At 37.5% G+C, this 18,768-nt stretch overlaps 1 protein-coding gene across 1 annotated transcript in view; it reads right to left on the reverse strand.

Annotated features, from left to right (window-relative positions):
- Positions 1-18,768, reverse strand: part of BMPR1A (bone morphogenetic protein receptor type 1A) — a 172,824-nt gene that overhangs the window by 12,904 nt on the left and 141,152 nt on the right. The window contains 3 exon segments of the mRNA XM_028511171.2: positions 1,173-1,317; positions 12,768-12,867; positions 13,012-13,108. Coding sequence (XP_028366972.1) covers positions 1,173-1,317; positions 12,768-12,867; positions 13,012-13,108 — 342 coding nt within the window.

An 18,768-nucleotide genomic window follows, 5' to 3' on the forward strand; every position in this document is an offset into this window, starting at 1 on the left:
ACTGTTTTGGTTCTTTGGATCCTTTGTATTTCCATATAAATGTCAGAATCAACTCATCAATTTCTACAAAACTCTGATCTTGATTTGCACTGAACTGAAACTATAAGTCACTTTTAGGGAAACTGGTATCTTAATACTGAGTCCTCTGATTCACAACCAGGATATAATTTCCCACTTATTTAGGGTTGTGTTAATCTGTTTTGACAATGTTTTCCAATTTTCAGTGTATAGGTCTTACATAATTTTGGTAAGCTTACTGCAATATATTTAATTTTTGGTGCTATTTCAAGTGATACAGCTTTTAAAATTTTAATTCCTAATTTTTTTTTGCCTGTGTACATAAATTCAATGATTTCTGTGCAATGGCTTTATGTTCTGCAACCCTGATAAACTCACTTATTGGATGTCATAGCTTTATGGTATCATTCTTGAGATATTTTATACAATTCTGTATCATCTACTTTATATATCATTTTATACATATAGACAATCATGTTGTCTGCACATAAAGACAATTTTACTTTACCTTTCCAATTCACTGCGGAAATTATTTAATTCAATACAATTTAAAATTAGAAATGAATGTATTTAAGCAAATGCAATTAAACAATTAAATATCTATCTGAATATCTGGTGTTTATCAAAGGGTCCTCTGACTACTAACCCTGAGCATTTCCTTATATCTAACTCTTATAATTATTTATAAATCTCTTTAAAATTATTTTTATGAACCGTGTTTTGGTGATATGGTGTTATATTGAGGGAAGTATCCTCTCTATGAAGGTATGTGGGAGAAACTTCCTTTTGATTTCAGAATCTGAACACTTATGTTTGTCCCAACAATCACTTTAACCTGATAGATTCAAGGAATCACATACCCGATTCCACTTCAAAATGATTTTTAAAAGCAAAACTTGTGAGCTAACTCTAGCACTTATGTATACTTTATGATCATATTTTCTTTCATAACCTCACTTGCCTATTCTATTTTTCTTGTTACACAGCTCTTACTTTTAACTAATTTCATCTTACATTACCACGTCATCTTTCTAAATAAGAAGGAAAAGAATATGTGTAGTAATATTCACTAATCTGTAATAATTATGCTATTTATCATGAGGACACACACTGTATCAATAGACCACTAATGTTTATATGACATTTTATCTTACCAATAAAGGTAGTCCAGATCCACTCCCAGAACTTTGTGACTGGTCAATAAGATCTTTTAATGATTCTCCAACTGGAATAAATGCTTCATCCTGTTCCAAATCACGATTGTAACGACGTCTGCTTGAGATACTTTTGCAATAATGTCTTTTAAAAAAAGCAGAAAATAACCTACATCAAAATTCTAAAACTATAAAATTTAAAAGTAAGAAGATCTTGAGGTTGTCAACACCATTATCCTTCACACAGAATCATATCAAAATTAGTCCTAGCATAGGATAATATATCCTCAGATAAAATAATGTCCAGAAATGCAGTTTATGAGGTCAAGTTCTATATATCATGATAAAATGGAAAATGTTGATGGTGTGCTCACAAGTGGAAAAATAAAATACAAAAAAGCATGTAAAGTATGATCTAGCTATACAATTTTTAAAACTTACATATATATCTAAAAAAATCAGAAAGTATATAAAGTTGTAAATAAGTTACTTCTGGGGATGTAGGAATGTATGAGGTCGGTCCAAAAAAAGTCCAACCATTGTTAATATAACAAGAATGGTCTGTGCAACATCAATGTAGCATGGCAACTAAGGAAAGTGGGCTGGAATGCGCATGTGTGAACAAGGACGACTTCACTGTACTAGGCAGTGGGGGTGATAGATGCCACTGAGTGAGCATGTGTACTGTGTGGCCATGGCATTCAAAATGACTGAGCGAGTAGAGCAACTAATCTACATCCAATTTTGCACTAAGCTAGAACAGTCCTCCATGGAAACTCTTCAGATGATTCAGAAGGCTGCAGATGTGGGGCAACTGGTGACCGGCAGCTTCATCAAGACATGTCCACTCATGTACCATGTCTTGTGCAGAGTTTTTTGGCAAAATATCAAGTCACCCAGGTGACTCAGCCCCCCTACAGCCCAGATTTGGTGCCCTGTGATGACTTGTGACTTTTCCCAAAGGTATTACCACACTCGAAAGGGAAGAGATTTCAGACCATAAATGAGATTTAGGAAAATACAATGGGGCAGCTGATGGCAACTGGAGAACCTGTGTGAAATGCCTACTGTGAAAAGGACCAAGGTGTCATTGTCCTTTGTACAATATTCCTTGTATATTCTTCAATAAGTGTCTGTCTGAATTTCATAGTACATGGCCAGATACTTTCCGAACAGACCTCATACACTTTCTACTTTACATAAGTATTTTCATTTGAATTTAAAAGCTTATTTTTATGAACCAAAATGAACAATAAATATATTTCAATTTTTTTTAAAGATTTTAGTTATTTATTTTTGGAGAGAGGGGAAGGGAGGGAGAGAGGGAGAGAAACATCAATGTGTGGTTGCCTCTCATGCTCCCCCTACCAGGGACCTGGCCTGCAACCCTGGCATGTGCCTTGACCAGGAATGGAACTGGTGACCCTTTGGTTTGCAGTCTGGCACTCAGTCCACAGAATCACATCAGCCAGGGCAATATATGTCTATTTTTCAAATAAAGTAAAAAGCAGTGTATGTAAAAGATATCAAGCAAGTTCCCTTAATCCACTGATATTTTTGAAGGCTTCTCTTCCTAAAATTTCAAAATGTAAAATATTTCAAGCATATAGGCATGTAGAGATTAACTGACATCCATGTGTATATCACTTAAATCTAATAAATATTAATATTATGCTATAAATATTTTAGATATATTAAAAATAAACATTAGAAATATTTGAAGCTCCAGCCATTTCCCTGATAATTCTATTTCCTTCCTTTACTAACAGACAAAACACTATCCTAAAAGTGATTATATCATATGTATATTTATAATTTTACAATAACTGTACATACTCATAAACATTGTTTCTCTGCATTCAAATTTACATAAATGGCATGCTGTACTAATATTTTACACCTTGCTCTGTAAGTAAAAACTCCCTATGTTTTACATATTTATTCAGGTTGATATATATAAGAAACAATAGCTTGTTTTTGTTGATACTTAGTGTGTTAGGTATTGTTCTGTTAACTCTCAAGTCATCTTTACAAAACTCCTAAGAGGTAAGTACTATTGTTCCCATTTTACAAATGAACAAACTGGGATCCAAACCCAGAGGCTCAGATCAGAAGTCCATGGTCTTAGGCACTACTATTCTGTCAAGGAAATTATTTTAAAAGTACCCAGTGATCCTGTTATGAATCTTCTACAACTTACCCTGATCCTCTATTTTAGTCATTTACCAAAGTTTGTATACATACTTTCAATTTTATCAACATCCACCAAATTGCAAAGTGAAACAATTTATATTCAGCACTCCCACGAGATCTCCCAATGTCTATTTCCCCACGTTTCAATGTAAACTGGGAACTGCCATAGTTTTGACTTTTGCCAATCTGATGGGTATTAAATAGTGACTTGCTTTCATTTAGTTTCCCTTGATTTGAAGGAGGCTGTAATTTTGTTTTTCATACTTCAGATTTCTCTGTAAACTGCCCGTTCATGTTTTTCCCCACATATTCAATTGGAGTGATTTATCTTTTCTTATTGATTTGCAGGAGTTCTTTGTATATCTGTATACTAAATCTTTGGTTATTATGTGCTGTACCAGTCTTCTCTCAGTTGTCATTTTCATGTCATTCCATTTATGGTCTTTAGTGTCTGTTTTTAATTTTAATGTTGTCAAATTAAGTTAATCAAATTTTCCTTTTTGATACATGCTTTTGTGGCCTATTTAAGGCAACCTTCCCCACGCTGATGTAATGAGTACATTTTCAAGGTTTAAAATTTTTGATTCTCTCAGTCCTTTAACTTTATAGAACTGAAATTATAGAATCAAATTAAATTATTTTGCATATGGTAGCCCAATACACTTAACCACTTTTATAATCTTATATTTATAACTTAATAAGGGTAACTGACTCAAATGGTTTGAATTTAAAAGGCACAAAAGGGTGTGCAATGAGAAACCTTCCTCCCACCCTCATTGCTAAGCCATCAACTTCATTTTCCCAGAAGGAACCTAGAACTAGAACAATTTCCAGTTTCTTAGGCAATCTTCCAGAGACCACTGATGCATATTCAAACAAAGACATACACGTTGGTGATCACCTCCCCTGCTATTTTTCTCTTTCTTCTTCTTCCAGAAATGGTAGTCTACCATACGTGCTGTTCTGCACCTTGCTTTTTCACTTAGCATCATATCTAAGGGATCACTCCACAGAAATGCATAAATAGCCTCTGTTTTCTTTAATGGCTAAATAGTACTTAATTGTATAGCTGTTAACCATTCCCTAACTGGTAACACTTAGATTGTTTTTAGTCTTATCCCACACAAGGCTTGTGTAGTACAAGCACTAAGTTTAGACTTTTGATGGGGTGCTCTCCTGGCTTCCTTGAAAGTTATATCAGTTACTCTCTCCCCACCATGGTGTAAGTGCCCATTTCCCCCACACTCTCATCTACACTCTTGTGTTGTAACACCTTTAGGACATTGTTTTAATTTATCAAAATTCTGTATTCATCTATTTTAAAGTTATATATAGTAGGTCCTCAAATAATTTTGTTTCATTATAACATTGATGAGATACCATAGGAACTTAACTCTTGTTTTCTATCAATTAGCCTATGGTAAAATTGATTTCATTATACTTTGTTTCACTTGAAGTCACAGAACCTACTTACTATAGTTCTTTGTGGCTTAGAAACAAAACAACAGTTCCCATCTTATCTCCTCACCTCTTCCCACCCATTTTGCACTTGTGGAAACAAAACATTTCCAAATTTTCTAAGCTGATTTGTTTCATGTTTACCCCATTATTTCTAAATAACATGCTTATGTTGACATTTTTAGTTTTTCAGTTTTAGGCTTTAACTATTGACTTCACACTGTGGAAGATGAAGATTTAACTCATCATTTAATACCCCCACTGCCCTTGTCCCAGACAGAAGTATTTCTATCCTTATATCCCCTCAACATAGTTATAAGCACAGTACTTGTTTAAATCAGTATTCAGTGTTTGCATTATGATGACTAAGTGAACTCCACACATGGATCTCATTGTCATTTGGGGGGGGGGGGGGCGCTTTCCTGAACCCCTACCCCATGGGGCATAGGCAAAGATCCATTACTTCTGGGAAAGGAGAAGTAAATCCCTCTGTTTCTGAGGGAATTATAGGAAACATTTTCCTTGCCCCACCAGACAAAGATCCACTGATACTCAGGAAGGGTCAAAATCCTAAGAAAGCCTCTTAAGGTTTAGCAATACAGGAGCCTACCCTAAGGACAAAAGACATTCCCTCCTCTACTCTCTCTCTACCTACCCCCACCCCGAGTAACATACAACATCAGGCTACCTCTGGGGTAAGAGCTGTATAGAAAGAGACCTCTGCTGTGGTACAGTCATGAAGATAATAAACGCTAAAAGCTGAGGGGGTTGGCAGAAACAGAGGAAAATCCTTCTGCATCCAAATCCTGACCCCCAAGAACAACATAATATCAGATTATCACCAAATGAGCTTGAAACCTGTGATGCACTGAAGGCACAGACCCAAACATTAAACAAGGCCCAAGCCCTATGGAATTTTTAACCAGTCTGATTCACAAGCTCTCAACACTAACAAAAGTCTAAGAGAAGAGGCACACCCACTTTTAGGTATGTGTGGGTATATGTATATGTATATATATTTTAAAAGTCAGTTTGTCATTCTAACAAACTATCATAAATGATAAAATATAACTTAAAAACACACATATCTTTAATATATTATAGTTAAATTGTTTGAAACCAAAGATAAGGGAAAAGCCTTAAAAGAAACCATGAAAAAAAATTACATACAGTGGGCCAAAGATAAGAATTATGAAATTCATGTTAGTTGGAAGACAAGGAAGTGATATCCGTAAAGGGGGGAAAAAAAGTCAATCCAGAATTCTATATCCAGTACAAATACCTTTGGAAAATGAAGGCAAAAGATTTTTCAGACTGGCCTATGGCCAGTAGACCTGCATACAAGAAATTATAATGAGGTTCTTCAGACAGAAGAAATATGCCAAATGAAAACTTGGACCTAAAACTTAGAATAAATGGAGAGTGATGAAAATAATAAAAATAAACATGAATATAAAGCATGTTTTTTCTTATATTTAACCACTTTAAGGCTGATTGGCTGTTCCATTTTTAGGTAAATGTTTATTAAAGTTTTTATTATATGAAACATTACTTGGCAATATATTTTGCTGCTATTACTTTACTATCAAAATCACCCATTTTTAATACTGACTTAGTGGGACTGAGATGTCCCCTATGGGAGTGAGAATGATGGGCCAATTATACAGCTAGAAGTGGGCTTTATATATGATAATTAATCTGTGATACTGCTTCCAAGCAGATATTCTGGGTCAAGAGGAGGATGATGAACAGCAACAAATTTAACAAGTACCTACTACCGTGTGTCAAGCATGGGGCAAGGGGCAAACTGATTCACCATGTTCCTTAATACTTGAACAGAAAAGTGGTAATTTATCAGCTAGCATCATCCATGTCAGCAAACAAGTAACCTCTGCTATCACTGAGGCTCCTGTCCAGTGGGAAAGGCAGACTTTAGGCAAATGATTATGAATAAGTAAACAAATACTGGCAAATGAAAAAATGTTAGGTAAAAATAGTAAATGCTTTAGGTGTAGATCATGAGTACTCACCAATTTTTTAAGGGTAAAGAAATCATTTACAAAAATGACAGAAATTCCATGACAAAGGAAAATACAAAGAACTGTCCGAATGAAACAGAAATAATAGCTAATACACAATGAAAGGAAGTGACAGCCAGAGAGGTGGTTTTTGCAGAAGGTATTGATCTTGAGGACTATGTTATCATGAACATAAATCAGATTCAAGAAGAATAAATTTTCAATATTTTTAGACTGGAACAAAACAGTCATCAGGAAAAAAGTAAACAAAATATTATGACTAATGACATAAATACTAATCCCAATATGAAGAAATATATATCTCCTCTTTAACTTTAATTTTAACCTTATATGGTTTGTCATAGATAAAAATTTGTATCATGTTAAAATTGAGCTAAATATATATGATACCAAATCTTGTGAATTTGCTCAACAAGGTCTTCAAGTAAATAAAATTCGAAAGCTAAGTATACAAGGCAGTCATGAGATAATCTGTAATATTTAGTTTAAAACTATAAAAAGAGGTTAAATGAACAGTTTGTGGTGCCTGTGAATTTTATGAACTGCTCTAGATCACACACTTGCATTTCCATCACTTGATTCTGAGATGAGTGTTCTTTTCAGTTAACCTTTAAAAAATTTTTTATTGTTGTTCAAGTACAGTTGTCTCCATTTTCACCCCACCACACCCCCTGCCCCACCCACCCCCGACTTCTACCCTCAAACCTACCCTCCTTGGCTTTGTCCATGTGTCCTCTTAAAAGACATTAGCTTGTATCAGGGTTCCCTTAATCTGCATTTCCAGTGCTTTTCATTTTGTGCAGCTTCATATTTCTGCCTGGCATAATTTTTTTTCTACTTGAAGAACTTTCCAGCCCTGGCTGGCATAGCTCAGTAGACTGAGCTCGGGCTGTGAACCAAAGTGTTGCAGGTTCGATTCCCACTCAGGGCACATACCTGGGTTGCAGGACACAGCCCCCAGCAACCGCACATTGATGTTTCTCTCTCTCTCTTTCTCTCTCCCTTCCCTCTCTAAAAATAAATAAATAAAATCTTTAAAAAAAAAAGAACTTTCCTTTAACACTTCTTGTGAAGATATGCTGGTGATGAATTCTTTCAAACTTTTGTATGTCCGAAATCTTTCTCACCTTCGTTTTTGAAAAATATTTTCCTTGAGCACAGAATTCCGATTCATGACTTTTCCTTTGAGTATTTTAAAGATGGGCCTTCACTGTATTCTTGCATGCACTGTTTCCCATGAAAAGTAGGTTACCATTCTTATCTTTAGTCCTCTGTATATAATCTGCCTTTTTTCCTCTGGCTGAATTTAAAATTTTTTTCTTTATCACTAGTTTTGAGATATTTGATTATGATGTGCCCTGGTGTAGTTTTCTTCATGTTTCTTGTAGTAAGGGTTTGCTGAGCCTTCTTGATCTATGGGTTTATAGTCTTCACTAAATTTGAAAAATTTGGGGGTCATTATTTCTTCAAATACTTTTTTTGTCTCCTCCTCTTCTTCAGGAACTCTAATTTTATATATATTTAAGTGCCACAGCCCATGGGTGCTTGATTCATTTTTAAGTTCTTTAAAAAAAAGGGGGGGGGTACTTATTTATTTATTTTTAGAGAGAGGGGAAAGGAGGAAGAAAGAGAGGGAAACATCAATGTGTGGTTGATTTTTGCATGCCACCTGCTGGGGACCTAGCCAGCAACCCAGGCATGTGCCCTGACTGGGAATCGAGCTGGCAACCCTTTGCTTCACAGGCCAGCACTCAATCCACTGAGCCAGACTAGCCGGGGGTGGGTGTGTGTGTGTTTAGTTTCTACTGCTGTCTTCATGTTCACTGCCATTAATCTTACCCAGTGTATAATTCACATTAGATATTACAAATTTCATTTCTGAGGTTTGATTTGGGTCTTTTTTAAAAAAATATCTTCCATGTCTCTATTTAACTTTAGCATATACAATATAGTTATAATAACTATTTTAATGTCCTTGTCTACTAATTCTAAAAATCTACATCAGTTAGAGTTACTAGTATTGACATGGTAATCTTTGATTGAATGGCAGATACTGTGAATTTTACTTTGCTGGATGCTAGATACCTCTGTAATTCTGTAAATATTCTTGAGCTTTGTTTGAGAATGTAACTACTTGAAAAAGATCCAATCCATTTGGTTCTTATTTTTGAGACAGGACCAGAGCCATGCTTAGTGTAGAGCTAATTATTCTGCAATACTGAGGCAAGACCCTTCTGAGTACTCAACCAATGCCCTATGAATACAAGGTTTTCAAGTTCCATAGCTGGTGGAAACACCTCTATTCCCAGCCTTAGGTTGTTTCCTCACTTGTACTTCCTGATGAAGACTCAGCTAAATATTCAATGGCAACCTTATGCAGATCTCCAGATTCTTTTCTGCAAAGCTCTCTCCTCTACAGTTCTCATGCAAACGTAGCTGCTATTCTCTCCCCAGACTTTAACTATGTGTCCTTGATTCAGATTCTGCTGGGCTACATTGGGTTCCTCCTGTGTTGTGCAGTCAGAAACTCATTTGTTTCCTTTTCCTCAGGGATCAAATGTCCTTTACTGTCTGATTGGCAGCTGTTAGTATATGAGTGGGTCTTATTGATTACAGGCTTCCCTGTAAGATAAATATTCCTGGGCCAGTTCACTGGGCCTAAAGTCAAGTTTAGTATTGTTCTCTCAAACTGAATAGATTTCCCCTAGAAGAATCTTCCTATCTGCTATCTTTAACAAGCCTGTCTGATAGGATAATGGAAGGCTGAGGGACCCACCAATCAGTACATAAATGTTCAGTTTACCTCCTTGCTATCACTATAATACCTCACCCTCAATAGTAGGGTATCACAGGTGAGAACCTTATTTTTGTTCTTTCCAGAGATTACACTTCTAGCCTTTTGTTAGGGAGATGATGGGGAAATTATGATCATTCAGAATGGAAATGGGGATGTCAATGTCTGTGATTATCTGACATGCAAAATGACCTGCAAAGATCCTCACTTCTTGGTATGCATTCCTTACTTACTTCCCTTCCATAGTGCACTTAGGGCTGACCTGTGTGACCAAGAGAATATGGGAGAAGTAATGATATGGCTTCTGAGTCTAGGGCAGCAATTTTCAACCTCTTTCATCTTATGGCACACTCATAAACTACTACAATTCCATGGCACACCAAAAATACATTATTTGGCAATCTGACAAAAATATAGATATAATTTTGATTCATTCACACCAGATGGCTATTATTGTGTTGGCTGTTGTAATTTTATCTGACAGACTGAGGGAAGAGGTCGGTCAGTTCCCCTGACTAAACAGTCAGGTATTCCATGTTTTGTTTTGTTTTTAAGATTTTATTTATTTACTTTTACTTTTACAGAGAAGGGAAGGGAGGAAGAAAGAAAGGGACATCAATGTGTGAGATATTCGGTGCCTCTCACAGGCCCCCAACTAGGTAGGTACCTAGCCTACAACTGAGGCATGTGCCCTGGCTGGGGATCAAACCAGCGAACTTTGGGTTCGCAGGTTGGTGCTCAATCCACTGAGCCACACCAGCCAGGGCAGGTATTCCATGTTTTAAAAAATTCTTGTAGCACACTGATTGAAAATCACTGCTCTAGATCATAAATAGCACTGCAGTTTCCACCTTTGTCTCTTAGACCACTCACTCTGGAGGGAAGCCAAGTTTCAATTAGCTCTGTGGAGAAGGTACCATGAGAAGAACTAAGGTCACCTGCCAACTTAAGAGCCTTGGAGTGAGCTACCTTGGAAGGTGATCTACCAGCTCCAGTCAAGCCTTCAGATGAGATCCTGAACCAACCAGACAAGTGGTTCCTGACTATGGAATTCCTGACCCATAGAAACAGTGAGAGATAGTAACTGCAGTTTTGAAAATTTGGGAGTGATTTCTTAATGCAATATTAGATTGCCAATACAGAGTGACTTTCTAAAAATAGACTGTCAGGCAATTTGCTTGGTCTTACTTCTCTCAGCTTCACTTTCAGAGACAACTAGTGCTACCAATTCCTGAGCTTCTCAAGGAGTTCTATAGTATAAACTGGTTGCCTTTTCCCTATCAATTTCTGGCCTGGGATTCAGATTTTTTAGGTTTGTAAAGTCACTTATATTCATCCATATGTTCATAGTTCCAAATACTTTTGCTATTATTTCCTGTGCTCTTTGTCCTAGTTGGACAAAGAAGGCTCCCAACTAGTTGGACAAAGAAGTTTAAAACTATTGCTGTTTGAGTCTGGGGAGAAAAAGTAAATACCTATGCCCAAGCTGCCCCTTCATCTCAAAGACCGATTACCAAACATTTGAATTCTTGTCAGTATAATAGGTGAAAAACAATGATCTCAGTATGATTTTAATTTATATTTTTCATACTATGAACACTCTTTTTAATTTTTATTGTTGACACTATTAGAGATGTCCCCACTTCCCTTCCTTTGCCCACCTCCACCCAGCTCCCACCCCTCCTTCCCTCTGGCCATCAACACACTGTTTTCTGGGTGTATGGATTATGCATTTTTGTTCTTTGGCTAATCTCTTCAATTCTTTCATCCAGCCTCCCCCTGGCCCCATCGCCAAATGCTGTTAGTTTCTTCTATGTGTACATGACATTATGAGCATTTTTTAGTCATCTTTCAATTTTTCTTTTAGGAACCATGTGCATTTCTTTTTGGATAAATAATGTATTCATTTTTGTGACTCATTTTCCCGATGACTTGTTAGATTTTCTTCTTTCTGATTTATAGAAGTTCTTTATATTCAAGAAATCAGTTCTTTGTAACATGAGCTGACCATGTGTTTTACTGCTAGTCTGTCTTCTGGCCATATATGGTGGTTTCTGCCACACAATGAAGTTGTTTTTCTGTGTAGTTGACATTGTCAATCTTTTCTTTTTTTAAGGATTTTTTACCCCTACATTTCATGTCAGACTCCAAATATCTTCCACACTCTGAGATTATTTTACTTTTATTTAATAATTTCTTTTTAGAGAGAGGGGAAGGGAGGGAGAAAGAGAGGGAAAGAAACATCAATGTGTGGTTGCCTCTCATGCAACCCCTACTGGGGAACTGGATGGCAACCCAGGTGTGTGCCCTGACTGGGCATTGAACCAGTGACCCTTTGGTTCACAGGCCAGCACTCAATCCACTGAGCCACATCAGCCAGGGTCTCTGAGATTATTTTACAAAATTCCTATGTGGTTTGTTCTAGTACTTTAATTATTTCATTTTGTATATACCTAGCTCCAGTCTCATTCAAATTTATTTCTGTATAGGGAATCGATTCAACTTCATTTTTCCCATATAGCTACCTACTCCCAAATCTACTTATTAATCCATCATTTCCTCAGTGACTCCAAATGCTACTTTTATCATATGCTAAATTTCCGTATATACTTGTGTTTATTTATAGGTTTAGTAACCTGTCACTAATTTGTCTGTATTCATTAGTCAGTAAGATAACATTTTATTTTTGGAGTTTATGCCCTCCTCTTATTACTTTTTCTCTCTTAGCAACTTCTTCTGAAATCAAAACGCAATATAAACAATTCTTAAGCCCCAAATAACTACAGAATGATAACATAGTTGGTTTCTTGAACCAGGTTTAAACATTCAGATATAAGAAAGTTAAATACTGCATAAAATAAGGAAATCATAAGTACTCATGAGTATAACAACAAATATAATGTTGTGTCTAATTAAATTATTGGTAGTAAGATCCCCTCTTCCCTTAAGAAATTATAATCTAGTTAATAAGCAGATATAAAGAGCAAATACAAATTAGTGGTTTCTGAATTACATTTAGCAGTAAATGGTTTCTGTCTATTGGCTTTAAGAACAACTACTTATATCTACTATTCAACAAAATATTCTGCATCAGAAAAATTATCTTCTTACTTGTAACAAAAGCAGCTGGAGAAGATGATCATAGCAATTATGCAGATAGCCATAGAAATGAGCACAACCAGCCATCGAATGCTGCCATCTAAAAATGGACCTGACAATGAAAGTAAACAATAAACATGTATTCCCATCACATCTTATTAAAAGAAAAAAATTAAATTCTAGAAAAATTGCATATTGGTAAAACCAGAGAAAATTTTACTGAAAATTTTAATCATGCTTTTCTCTGCTATCTTACCCATAACAACAGGGGGCAGTGTAGGTTGTAAATACTGGTTACATAAATTGGTCCGACAACATTCTATTGTCCGGCGTAGCTGGGCTTTTGGTGAATCCTAGACAAAGAGTAATGATAAAATTAAATATGCTTAGACATGCTAAACTGGTAATGAAAACTTTTAAATATTCATAAAATATAATTTCTAATTCAGTAAGTAGAAATTACCCACAAATTTATGGGTTAAAAAAATTATTAAAAATTAGAATTAGTGCTAACATAGTTTATACCTGCAAAGACTATAAAATGGTTTTTATTAAGGAGAATCCAAATATGTGGATGGTATCTTAGAACCAGACCATAATTTGATAGCAGATAAACAAAAGTTTGTAAATATTTTCCACCAAACTATGGCATATTTATTACTATTAGTTTCTAGTAAAAAAAAAAAAAAGCATTTCAATTCATGAGAACATTTTCTAAACAACACAGGTAATATATTTTGAGTGTTAAACTGGTAGGGAAAATACAATCTGATAGTAGTGCTGAAACTTAAATGGATCAAAGAAAATCAGACTAAAAAGTGGAGGGTGTCCTAGGCCAAAGACAACACAGGTTAGGAAATGTAGTGGACAAAGCAGAAGATATTGCAGATTTTCCATATAACAACTATGTTAAACTACTGAATTGGATGTGGAAGCAAGTTGAACCATATATGGTGAAGAAAAGGGCTAAATATAAAAAGTATTTCTGAGGTTTTCTTTTTCCCCACAATTCAGGTCAAGGGGTTTTTTTCTTCATATACTTTATGGATTATGCTGTTGCAGTTATCCCATTTTCCCCCCTGCATTCCCCTCCACCCTACACATGCTCTCCCACCCACATTCCCCTCCTTTAGTTCAAGTCCATGTGTCATACTTATAAGTTCTTTAGCTTCTACATTTCCCATACTATTCTTACCCTCCCACTGTCTATTTTCTATCTACCATCTATGCTACTTGTTATCTGTACCTTTCCCCCTCCCTCCTCCCACCCCCTGTTGAGACCCTCCATGTGATCTCCATTTCTGTGATTCTGTTCCTGTTTTAGTTGTTTGCTTAGTTGTTTGTTTTTGTTTTTGTTTTAGGTGTGGTTGTTAATTATGTGAGTTTGTTGTCATTCTACTATACATGTTTTTGATCTTCTTTTTCTTAGATAAGTCCCTTTAACATTTCAATAATAAGGGCTTGGTGATGATGAGCTCCTTTAACTTGACGTTATCTGAGAAACACTTTATCTGCCCTTCCATTCTCAATGAGAGCCTTACTGGATAGAGCAATCGTGGATGTAGGTCCTTGTCTTTCATGACTTGGAATACTTCTTTCCAGCCCCTTCTTGCCTGTAAGGTCTTTTTTGAGAAATCAGCTGGCAGTCTGATGGGCACTCCTTTGTAGGTAACTCTCTCATTTTGTCTTGCTGCTTTTAAGATTCTCTCCTTACCTTTAATCTTCAGTAATGTAATTATGATGTGCCTTGGTGTGTTCCTCCTTGGGTCCAACTTCTTTGGGACTCTCTGAGCTTCCTGGACTTCCTGGAAGTCTATTTCCTTTGTCAGTATGCGGAAGTTCTCCTTTATTACTTGTTCAGATAACTTTTCCACTTGTTGCTGTTCCTCTTCTCCTTCTGGTACCCCTATAATTTGGATGTTGGAACATTTAAAGATGTCCTGGGGGTTCCTAAGCCTCTCCTCATTGTTTTGAATTCTTGTTTCTTCATTCTTTTCTGATTGGATGTTTCTTTCTTCCTTCTGGTCCACTGCATTGATTTGAGTCCCAGTTCCCTTCCCATCACTATTGGTTCCCTGTACATTTTCCTTTCCTTTCCTTAGCGTAGCCTTCATTGTTCATCTAATTTGTGACCAAATTCAACCAATTCTGTGAGCATCCTGATCACCAGTGCTTTGAACTGTGCATCTGATAGGTTGACTCTCTCTTCACTGCTTAGTTGTATTTTTTCTGGAGCCTTGATCTGTTCTTTTATTTGGGCCATTTTTTTTGTCTTGATGTGCCTGTTAGGGGTGCATCAAGTGAGGGGTGGAGCCTTAGGTGTTCACCAGGGTGGGGCAACCCAAGTTGCTGGGTTGTGATGCTGTATGTGGGGATGGGGTCCAAGAGGGAACAATGGCGCTTGCTCTGCTCTCTGCTGGATTTCAGTCATTTTTGCCACTTTCCATAAGCAAATTGGGCCCTTCTGGTGCTGATTCCCATGTGGGCGGGTTTGTGTGCGTTCTAGGACCCTGTGGGTCTCTCCAAAGAACTCTCCTGTGAGGCTGGGGGTCTCTCCCAGCACCTCAACCCTCACAGGTGTTTTCATTCGCTGTTCTGAGGCTTTATTTCCCGGAGCTGGGGCCCTGGGTGTGTGGTCTGTCTCACTCCCCAGTTTTGCCTGGTTTATTGGCACACAAATGTGCAACCACCCGACCCCTAGCTGCCTTGTGCGCCTTGCCCCTGCACAACTGCTGCCTCGCTGGGTTCGCCAGCTGCCACTTTGCTGGGAGCACTGTCCACCCAGCGGCCCGACTCTGTCCCTCCTACCAGTCTGGATGACTCTTTCTTCTTTAACTCCTTGGTTGTTGGACTTCCATACAGTTCATTTTCTGTCAGTACTGGTGATTCTTTTGTTTCTAAATTTTTCTTGTACTTATTTTGGTTGTGTGAGGAGGCACAGGGTGTCTACCGATGCCTCCATCTTGGCAAGAAGTTCTGTATTTCTGAGTTTTTAAGAGACTACAAACCAGGTATGAGATGTGTCCTTAATAGATCAGAACATAAGCACACAGAATAGGCTGTAGTCTTGGGAACAGATATCAACAATCATGTGTGAAGTTTGTTTGACTAACAGGTCCAGTACTTGATAAGTTCTTAACTTGATAGCTGACATTTCAGTACTAGCCAGGAGAACTGCCATTCTGGGCCAAGATACTATCAAAATGGAATTGTTTATTATTATAAAAGCAAGAATGTAAGGAGAAATTGACTGTGTTATCCTTAAAAATATATTTTTTAAATCCTCACCCAAGGATATTACCCATTGATTTTAGGGACAGAGGAAGGGAGAGAGAAGGAAGAAGGGGAAGGGGGGAGGGAGGAGGAAGAGGAAGCGGGGAAAGAGGAGAGAAACATTGACTGGTTGCCTCCTATACATGCCCTGACCAGGGCATGTATACCTAGGTATGAACATGAAACCTAGGTGTGTACTCAAACCAGGGATCGAACCCCCACAACCTTTTGGCACATGGGACAATGTTTCAACTGAGCCACCTGGCCAGGGCAACCATGTTATTATTAAATATCAGATGGTCGAAGGTAAAACCTCAGTATAATTAGGTATTACTTTAAAAAAGAATCAGAAAACTCCATGACTTGAGATTCTATAAGAGAAGATGGGTCAAGAACACTGGAAACCTCCAAAAGGACAAGTTTTACATTTTTACTGTATTTTTTACTTTTTAACAATTTTCTTTTCTTTTTTTTTTAAGAGTTTGTTGTTTTTAGAGACAGGGGAAGGGAGGGAGAAAGAGAGGGAGAGAAACACCAATGTGTGACTTCCTCTTGCACACCCCCCTACTAGGGACCTGGTCTGCAACCCAGGCATGTGTCTTGACTGGGAAGCGAATTGGCATCCGTTGGCATCCGTTGGTTCACATGCCAGCATTCAATTCACTGAGTTACACCAGCCAGGGCTAACAACTGTTTTAAAGAGAAAGAAACATGTTACGAGTTACACCAGTGATTCTGAAATAATCCCAGATCTTAAAAAAAAATCCTTACATGAAGGATGGAATAAAGAGTATATAATTAAAGATGAATAAAAGAAGTGCTAAGCATCTAAGAATAGTTCCAGGAAGGATAAAGTTCAAAATGAGCTTAGCCTTGAAGAAAAAATGTAAAAAACTAAGAAAGGGCTTTTTGGTAGTACTAGCAAACAGACCGCCAAGCAATGGGACAAAATAGTAGACAATGAAGGAAAAAGAAAAGGAACATTTCTTCAACGCCTGTTTTGTTTCAGACTTCTCTATCAAGAATGATTATAAGAATGGAGAAGGTAGACACAACACCAGTAAGTGGGAATTGATGTCCCAGATGTGTGAAGAGATCCTACAATGTTTTTAATAGCTCTATGAGATTCTTAATGTTTTATATAACTCTATATAAATTTCTGTCTTTTAACCTAAGTGAATGATATCGCAGGAAGATGACAACACTTGTAAGATGGCAAAAAGACAGATATTATTTAAACATTTTAAAAACAAGGAGTGTTAGAAACTAGATAGGTAAATGTTATTTTTCTTTAAAAGGAAAAGAAAATAGACTTTGCCAATAAGTGGAGGCAGCATGGTATTATGGAAAATCAAGGGCTTTGGAATAAAATAGCTTAAATCCTAGCTTTGCCACTTACTAAACTTTGTGACTACAAGCAATAAACTTACTTCTCTCTGGATTTAGTTTCCTCTGCTGTAAAATGGAGGACAAAAAATATGTCTTACAGGGTAACTGACAGGAAATGAGGTACAATATACCAAGTACCCAGCATATTAAATGCAAACAGTAAATATTCAATAGTGAACTTGGCATGGATCCTAGTCAAGGTTCTAGAAAAAGCCAAAAATGCCTACAGACCCCTGGAAGACTCAATATGATTTTACCAAAAATAAGTAACATCAAACCCACCTTACATCCTTCTTATACAGGTTAACTGGGTAGGCAAAAGTCAGGTGTGTCTAGATAATGAAGTTGAGTGATACAACCTTTCCTTTCCCATTGCTTCCCTCCCTTCTCCCCTCTTCCAACCAAGTTCATTTGTATCTCTAGATTTATATGGGCAAAAATCCTTGTGGGGAACAACTCATTTGAAATTCATGAAATAGGGGGGACTTCCAGCAAGATGGAGGCATAGGTAGACACACCGTACCTCCACGCACAACCAAGATTAGAACAACAACAATTTAGAGGCAGAATAACACCCAGAACTGACAGAGAATTTATCTGAATGGAAGTCGGACAGCCAAGAAGTTGAAGTAGACCCATTCATCCAGACCGGTAGGAGGGGCGGAGACGAGCAGCCAGGCGCAGGTCTCAGCTCTCAGAGAACAAGGAGAAGTGGGCGCATAAGGCAACAGAAGTGGGCGTGTAAGGCATCTGGGGTGCACAAGATCGTAGCGGGTGGACCCTGACTACACAAGCGGCAACTGGCGGACCCAGTGAGGCGGCAATTGTGGACCAGGGCAGAGCGTGCAACCCAGGATCCCAGAGAAGGGACTGAGGTCCCAGGAGAACAGAGCTACTGCCATTGTTCCCCCCCGCCCCTACATACAACGTCACAATCTAGCGACTAGGGAGCCCAGCCCCGGGGAACACCTAAGGCTCTGCCCCTCACTGTAACAGGAGCGACCAGACCAAAAAAAAAAAAAAAAGAGAGAGAGAGAGAGAGAGAGAGAGAGAGATGTCTCAAACAGAAAAACAGAGCAATTCCCCAGGGCTCATCCTTTTGAGCAACCAAGAGATAGCCAATCTATCAGATGCACAGTTCAAAACACTGGTGATCAGGAAGCTCATGGAATTGGTTGCTTTTGGGTGCAACTTACATGAAAAAATGCAGGTTACCATAAAAGAGATGAAGGAAGATACACGGAGAACCAATAGTGAAGGGAAGGAAATTGGGACTCAAAACAATAGAGTGGACCACAAGGAAGACAAAACCAACCAAACAGGAAAGAATGGAGAAATAAGAATTCAAAAG

The sequence above is a fragment of the Phyllostomus discolor genome, chromosome 5 (assembly GCF_004126475.2).
Source record: "Phyllostomus discolor isolate MPI-MPIP mPhyDis1 chromosome 5, mPhyDis1.pri.v3, whole genome shotgun sequence".
NCBI classification, from domain to species: Eukaryota; Metazoa; Chordata; class Mammalia; order Chiroptera; family Phyllostomidae; genus Phyllostomus; species Phyllostomus discolor.